At 33.8% G+C, this 8,758-nt stretch overlaps 1 protein-coding gene across 1 annotated transcript; it reads right to left on the bottom strand.

Moving 5' to 3' along the window:
* Nucleotides 1–7,391: 7,391 nt before the first annotated feature.
* Nucleotides 7,392–8,443, bottom strand: LOC106116636 (cathepsin B-like). The gene has a single exon (XM_013310526.1). The coding sequence runs from the start codon at nt 8,433–8,435 to the stop codon at nt 7,524–7,526; it is 912 nt and encodes a 303-aa protein (XP_013165980.1). The 5' UTR covers nt 8,436–8,443; the 3' UTR covers nt 7,392–7,523.
* Between the last annotated feature and the right edge of the window lie 315 nt (nt 8,444–8,758).

Below are 8,758 nucleotides of genomic sequence, written 5' to 3' on the forward strand. Positions count from 1 at the left end.
TCAATCTTAAAAAAATATTAAGCATGGAATCGTGATTTCTTTATCGCTTGAACCTTTATTTCTTTGATAACCTAGTTATCAAGATTTTGTAATATGGATAGTAATTTTTTTAGCCTGGAATTTTTTCTATAGTTTGGTATATAGTTTTATTTCTTTTTCATTCCCGATATTAAGAAAAAAACAAAAATAATTAAACCAAATTAAATTGTATTATAATTTAAAACAAATTTAAATCAAGCTTTTATTGCTGTAAAGATCAATAATCAAGAGTTTTTGTAACATTATAACTATCGCCCGTGACTATGTGCGGAATTAGAAAAATACTTAATTAGTAGCGTGTGTGTTCTTCCAGACTATGCTCTACTAATATGCCAAATCTCAGCGAGATCCATTGAGCTGTTCCGAAGATACCTTCAAACAAACATCGATCCATCTAAGCATTCGCATTTATAATATTAGTAAGATTTTAATGTGTACATGTCTAAAACATTGTGATCTCTACCTATTACATTGTCTATCGGTTTGTCGGAGGGCCATTATGGTAGAGTAAACAACTGTAACAACATTTACATGACTCCTTTGTGGCCCGCGCGGACGATCGTTGCGTTTGAATATTTTAAAATTCATTTTAAATTGCTTTTAAAAACGATGCATCGATTTAAAACGTATTTCGAATTGAGCACTTTTCAATTAAAAGGCTTTGACAAACTGAATTAGTGAAAAACAAGTGACATCATTTTTCTTACGTCTTCTTTTTCTTCTTCTTGGTTAAATGGTCGATGCGAGTCATCTATTCGGTCAGTACAGGCATAGCGTTTACATGTCAACTGTATACATATGCTCCGTCGTCTTCAAAATTGCGGCGACTTTTCTCACGACAATCTTGACAGTTCTCTTGACGATGACAGATAGAACTGCCAGCGACGCGTTGTGCACGAACATCTATGATATTCAATTGCATCTTAATTCGGTGGTTTCCGAAGGTTTACACTGCATTGTATATGAAGGGTCTTTAGGAAGATATATGTTCGACTAATAATGCGTTGAAAATCTCGGCAATCACACTACCAAGTGTGATTAGCCTTTGCAAGAAAAATTGCGTTGTCTATCGTTGTTGAAGACATCTACAGTAATTTTCCTTAACGGTACAAGTTCTTCAATAAATCTTATTCTTACTAATATTATAAATGCGAATGTTTAGATGGATGGATGGATGTTTGTCTAAAGGTATCTCCGGAACGGCTACATGGATCAATACATAGGGTGCTTATTTCGTTTTTTTTTAATTCCGCGCGGTTGGAGGCACGGGCGACAGCTATTTAATGATGTACATTGCGAATCTGTGATTATTGACATTTGTAACCAGCTCGTATGCTCATTAATTATGAAGCCAGTATAGCGTATTTGTAAACAAGCTGTTATAATTTGTATTTAACATGTTATTAAAGGGTTACATACTGTCAACACATCAATGTTAATATCAAAGCACTCGTATTCTCTTTATAGCGCGCTCAATTAGCCGGCTATCGTGATGAAGCGATCACAAACCTTCGGTCGATTAAAATTTTCAATGCATCAAAAGGCTGGTCAGGATCAAAGGGAGACAGCTTATTCATTTGAATGGAAAATGTAGCATGAGTTACAACGATCTATATTATTTCTAGATATGGTTACTAAGGATGGATGATCACATAAACAAAAAAGTATTGAAATTGAATGTGGATGGCTACAAAGGTAGAGGACGACCAGAGAAAGTATGGATGGATTCAGATACGACCGCTGATAGAGATGTATGGAGGAGTGCATACTATTCCGACCCTCTGTAGGTATAAGGGCAGGTTGATGACAAGAAATCTATTGCAATAAAATTTACGCGAAATGAAATAATTATTTTTATTACTTATTCATTTTATCGAATACAATTTGGCACTTCTAGATATTCTTATTCTACGTGTATGTGTGATTGGGTGTTTATTGAATTAGGCTTCCTGTTATTTTGTTTCAATGGGCGTCAAGTTGCGGCCGCGCAAAAAGCTTTGCGGTCTCAAAGGCTTCATATCACGAAGGACATCTTTTTTGTTCTTTATATGAATGTAAATATATTAAACGGATGTTAACATGCTTATGATGATCTATGATATGTCAACGAGCAGAGAATAGTAGAGACAAAGTTAAAAGTCAAATCAAATCAAATTTATTTAAATTTAACTATATATCAAACGATATAATTTCTTTTTAATATCGATTTTTTTTATTTACTCTCGGGTTTGTCAAAAGTCTCTGTTAAGAAAATTTATGGTAGTTTTTCGATTATTAGTAAAAATAGTCTAAACTAAAAAACTACAAAAATAAGAACCTCCTTTTAGAAATAGATTTGAAATACCATTTTAAGCAACTTAAACTTGCATAAGTTGTAAATAAATTAATGCTTTATGATTTGTTATATTTTACACAACATAAAATGTCAAGAGAAAACTACGTTAAGATCACTTTCCTGAAAGAGAAAAAGGGCTGGTATTTTTCAACATTCGTAGTAATACACCGATACGCATTTCAGGTACAACCACTTGCTATGTTAAAAGCGCGATGATTTTCATACCAATGCACTCCCCTGTCTCCCCTTGCATTATATTGTCAAAGACCCCGAAGTGCATCGCTATGTATATATGTATGTTCCATAGAGTAATGTAGGTATAGAGGTGACGGGGATGAACCATATAGTACTGTTATTTTGTACGTAATGACCACAAACATTATAGACTTATTCTACTTTTCGTAACTATAATTATTAAAAAATTAATTTCATCTGAATGTACTGAAAATTCAAGAAAAGTAAGATAACTTTATTGTCAATTTTTATATTGTATTTTCTAGCTTTAAAATTGACACATTTATATTGAAAAGAGCTTTTGGTTACCATTTGGTCAAAGCAGGCCTAGTTTCAACAGTTAAAAGCATTCAAAAGACAAAATTATTATCACTTTTAAGCGGTTACAAGTTTTCTTAATAATTAAAGATGGTAATTATATTGGTTATTGCCAAAATATGACGTAGTTAAAAGGTACTGTGAGTGTGGACTTTAAGAAATGGATATTTTTGAGAAAGTCCAAACTTTTCGTGATCGCACCCACTATAAGTACTCCCCTATAGGGGAAGTCGACAAAGCAGTGGTGAGTAATTACAGAAAAATGGGGAATAACTAGGTCAGTGTGTATGTGTGCGTCCTGAATTAAAACATGCGAGCTCACGCGGCGGAGTAGAGTATGCAAGGGTTATGTGGAATAGGCAAATGTGTTTATCATAAATATCTATAAATAAACATTCTATAACAAACCTAACGTGAGTAAAAACATATTTCTATTCGACTCAAATATATATTGTATTTACATCATAAACCGTGGGTTTCTGAAATGAAAATCTCTGTATACCATATCGCCATCCCTCTTATTATATTTGACAAAACGGAGATAACAATAAATTGTCAACGAGGATGTTGGTCTGAGTAACCCACGTTTAATTTATCCGTAAGCATAACTAATAAATTAATAACTAATATAATAAACTAAATATTTATACAAGTAGTAGTGTACCCCCGCGACTTCGTCCGCGCGGGATTATAAATAGATGATGGCCGATTCTCAGACCTACTCAATATGCTCACAAAATTTCATGAGAATCGGTCAAGCCGTTTCGGCAATTTTTATATATAAGATAAGTAAGATTTGAACACGTTTCATTGAAACATTATTGTACGCTTAGTGCATATTTCAAGCAACTCTGTCGTAAAAGATAAAAGCACTAGAAAGAAGAGGTCGTGTGTTCGCATACGTGATCGCTCATTTACCGAGAATCAGGATGAAATACATGTCTAAAGTGTAGAGTACCTCTTGAAACTTATAAGAGCATTGCTCTATATGTTTAAAAATGTATCATACTAATATTATATATGCGAAAGTTTGGGTGAATGGAAATATGTTTTCAGAAGGTATCTCCACAACTGCTGCATAGATCTCGCTGCGGGGGCATAGATGTAGAACATAGTCTGAAAAAACACATGTGATACTTATATTAATTCAGCCCGGAAGGATTCTTAGCTTAGCGATTAGACAAAGGTTTTTGATAACCATTAGACTCAGTTTAACAATTTCTTGTGTATTTAATAATAACTATTGTTAGGTTAAAATCCGACACTGTGCCGGTGTACTGGGGCAACACTAGCCTTACTGAAATGTCAACGTTTATGTCCCCTCACTAATTATTCTAATACTTCAGTTTGTAACGAAAGCGCGCCATTCGTGCTAAAGAATTTTAACTAATAATGTCTAAAACTCTATAATATTTTCCTATGTCCATTTGTGTTGTTGTCTTCTGAAATGAGAATATTGTTATAAAACATGTAGATCGACGTTATATTGCTTCCATCTAATGGTGTTGTATATCCGCATGTTGAAATTCATTTGTCCGAAGCGTGTTGCAACGCAGTTCAATTCTGCAATTTCGTCGGTACGTCAGTATTGGCACATTCCATTGTGTTGTAGAGAATATATTTTGTTTGGTCACTCTTTAAAGTGTCCATATAATAAAATTTAATTAAAATGATTACGATAAAGAAGTCGTAGATAAAGCGTCGGTGACGCAATTGTTAAGTGTTTAACCGTAACGGATCGAAATTTACACGTCCAGGTTCGATCCCCGCGAAGTACCACTGGGTTTTTCGATTTTTCTAATTTCATATGTACTTTTATTAGACTTTCTTACGTTGAAGCAAAACATCGTGATGTAATCTACACATGCTGGCACATTCAAAGATATGTGTGAAGTCAACAAGAACTGGGCCGGCGTGGTTGACTATACCTAGTCACCCTGACTCAGATAAACTCCGCCCTGGTACGGACATAAATGAGCTTACGACTCTAAAGAAATCTCACTGTAAAAACGATATTACCTGCAAAGGTATGTTTGCTTTACCAGATTAAAGTAACAAATACCTTAAAAAGATTTCTATTCTATCAATTAATACGTGCCAGTAACTATTATAACATATCAATATTGTTTAAATTATTATTACTAATCACTCTAGATCTTTATTCAAATGAATGATTTGTTTAAGTGACTGTAACACAAAACTGTATAAACAATACCTATGGCGCTCGCCCTTTCGCCGCCCTGTCATTGCGATGCAGAATGACGTCATTGAATCCAGAGATGGATTTGGCCCATAATTCCTGAACACAAAACTTGTACCATGAAAAGAAGATAATACCAGAATAACTTCAAATTCGTTATACATTGCTCGCTAGCAACGGAAATACTTGTAAGTTAGTCAAGTGAAGCAGCAATGTGGGACGAATGTAGTTTGGATCGTGTTTTGTTTATTTGTAATTGGCAGGTGACGTTGTCATTTAGGGAGCTGATGGGCAGACATTAGGGCGTCTGCATCGTTGTGGGCTGGACGCTTCCATTTGTTAAGGGCTCTGTGTAATTTTGTTAATGCGTCCAGATAACGGGTTGCTCGGAAAAAAGTGAACGAGGAAAATATGTCAATTGACAAAGCCAAAAAGGGGTTGGTATAACCCTGAATATGCAACAGAATAGATGAAAAATACATGTGAAGCTTTCGCATTTTTTTGTAAAAAAAAAGCAGTAGTTATTACGCCTGGTCCATAACTAAGTCTTTTACCCTAACAAAATTGTACGTTTTAGTAAAATTAATCTCTTAAATCTCACTTCATTCATTCGCTTTTTCAATTTCTGGATCCACTCGCATAAGAAAATTACACAGCTGTAAAATATCTAACATACAAGGTCAAAGTTATACGTAATTTCTCTTTCATTTTCCGAGAAGTCTTTCATAAATTTTCCATCCCTTGGTAGTCGTAAAGATAAACCTTGAACTATTCTCGTCTAAATGGATATCTAAGATCACACTGCGAGACCTTGCCCTTGACATTGGCTTTGGCATTGGGAATAGTTTGTTCCTATTGTGACTTCTAGATATTTTTTAAAATTAAAATATTAACAAATATTTGTTAATTAAAAAAAAACTTGATAGGATATGGTTTACGACAATAGTCGAATGGTGGGATTCGAACTCTCTAGGCGCTCTTGATAAAAAAAATATCTTTTTTTTAATTCAATTTAAAATAAGGATTTCATTGCTAACAATTGGTGAAATATATCGAGTTATTGATAACATATCATCATCAGCTCACTATACGTCCCCACTGAGGGGCTCGGAGCCTACCCTAGGCTCCGAGTCCCTCGGTGGGGACGTATAGTGAGCTGATGATGATGACATAATATTACTTCTTACTAATATTATAAATATGATTGTTTATATGGATGGATGGATGGATATTTGTTAGAAGGTATCTTCAAAACTCATCTCAATGAATCTCGATGTAATTTGGTTAAGATGTAGAACATAGTTTAGAACACATTGGCTACTAATTAAGTTATTTTTCGATTCCTCGCGGTCGGATTCGCGACAGCAACAGTTTACTGCTAATGTCAAAAAAAAAGAAAATATATGTAACTTAAATTCTCAAAAAGAATTATCTTTCAATTGTTTTTCTAACTTGTAGTCAAATAAAGAACAAACCCTTGTAATCCTTGACATTCAAGCAAGGCTATGCAACAAAGAGCTCCCACACAGCACGTGTACATTTTAATTTAATGTATTCTCGAGAGAAAATTTTCCGCAGAGAAAAGTTTTATTACCCTTATAAATATACATTGATTCTAACATGTATTTCTTTAAGAATATTCTAGTAAATTATGAAGGTTATCGCGCGATGTTATATATTAAATAATCTATATATATAAAAATCAATTGCTGTTCATTAATCTCGCTAAAACTCGAAAACGGCTGAACGGATTTATCTTATCTTGGTTTTGAAATGTTCGTGGAGATTAAGGGATGAGGAAGGTGAGAAAAATTCGATTAATTGGCGTGAAAACCCTAAAAACAGCCTATTTCTTTTTCTTGCTAACCTGGAATAGATGTAGAACATAGTCATTAAGAACACATAGGCTAATAATTATGTTTTTTTAATTAGGCGCGGACGGAGTCGCGTGCGACAGCTAGTAATAAATAATAATCAAGAAAAGGAAGACACAGAAGTTAGGAATGATAAATTGAGTATCAACTTTTTCTACTAATATCAGTAGTAAAGTAAAACTAGCTGTCGCCCGCGACTGCGTCCGCGCGCAATTAAAAAAAGAACGTAATAAGTATTGTATTCTTCCACACTATGTTCTATATATATATATATATATATATGCCAAGTTTCAGCAAAATCCATGCAGCTGTTCCGGAGATACCTGCAAACATCCCTCCATCCATCTAAACATTCGCATTTATAATATTAAAGTAAGATGAAATAATATTATTTGATTTCTTTTGTATATTTTAATTATTTATTATTGTGTGTTAGTATTGTGGTATTACGGAAATACACGACTTATTACACAGCACATAGGGTTGATAAGATATTTTCACTAACTGAAAACAAAGAAAAGCTTTAAAAACCTTTCGGCATGGGTGCAAGTAACCAGTCTTCCATTTGTATTTCTGGTTGGAACTGCTTGATTTTGTATATTCCGTTTAATCCCCTTGTTCTGCCCCAACTGTTGGCTATAAGCCAATACTTCACACCTTCTTCTTCTCCGTAACCAATGATTCGAACACTGTGATAGCCCCGATTCTCACCGTACTTATGTACGTAAACTCCATGTGTATAATCCATAATATCATCGTAAATAACAAAAGTTGCTTCAATAGGTCCGTTGGTCACAAGTTCAGCTTTAATTTGATGTTCATCAGATGGTACTTTATAAACACGACCACCGTAGTTTTTATCCTGATAATAATTAACACCATTTACGCATGTTTGGCTGCAATATCTATGTTTCATTAATGGGTAATAGTTGTAGGGTTGGCAATCATAACTTACGAGGCCGTAATTGATCCAGAATTCAAAGGCTTTTGTAGGGTTGCCACCAGAACATAAATTTTCATAGCAATCGGTGCAGCAACTTAAATCCTGTTCAGATAGATCTTTGAAATTATTCGCGTGGATACAGTTTCGATCAGTTGCTGTGGATGCGGTGCCAAACATCCAACAAGATCCGCAAATATTTTGGAAGTATATCTTTCTAATTGAAGGACAATTCGACCATTTTTCTCTAGCATCGAATGACTCAGGTAATGCCATGAAACTGACATCATGAGTGATCGTTGGAAGATTAATATCATGGTTCATAAACGTGCAATGTTTATGATCAGAGCTCAAACTTTCAACGCCTATTTTATACGTTAGATTTAAACTATTGAAATATTCCACGAATTCAGATCGTTCTAATGTTTCATATTTGTTATGAATTTCGATATCAAACGCCGCAACGACGGTTAATAGAACAAAAAAGTAAAACATTTTGTTAACGTTAAGGTTAAATGAAAAGTAAAGAAATTTTCCGAAGGAAATATTTATATTTGTTCTTCGGTAAAAACTATTTAAATTATTTCCATATTCATAAAAAATCATAAAATAATAAAGTCAAATATTTTAATTTTACTGCAATGCTTCAATCGCAAAAAAATGTGTTAAATTCCTAAGTCGTAAGGCATGATAAAATATTAGAAAGATAAGCTATTTTATGGCCTAGTTCTTGAAACTAAGTGACATATTTAGACGTTTGGAATACTTGCGTAGAAAAAAGGAATTTATATATTAAAAAATATATTTCCATACTTTGA

The sequence above is a fragment of the Papilio xuthus genome, unplaced genomic scaffold (genome assembly GCF_000836235.2).
Source record: "Papilio xuthus unplaced genomic scaffold, Pxut_1.1 DF827714.1, whole genome shotgun sequence".
Taxonomy (NCBI): Eukaryota; Metazoa; Arthropoda; class Insecta; order Lepidoptera; family Papilionidae; genus Papilio; species Papilio xuthus.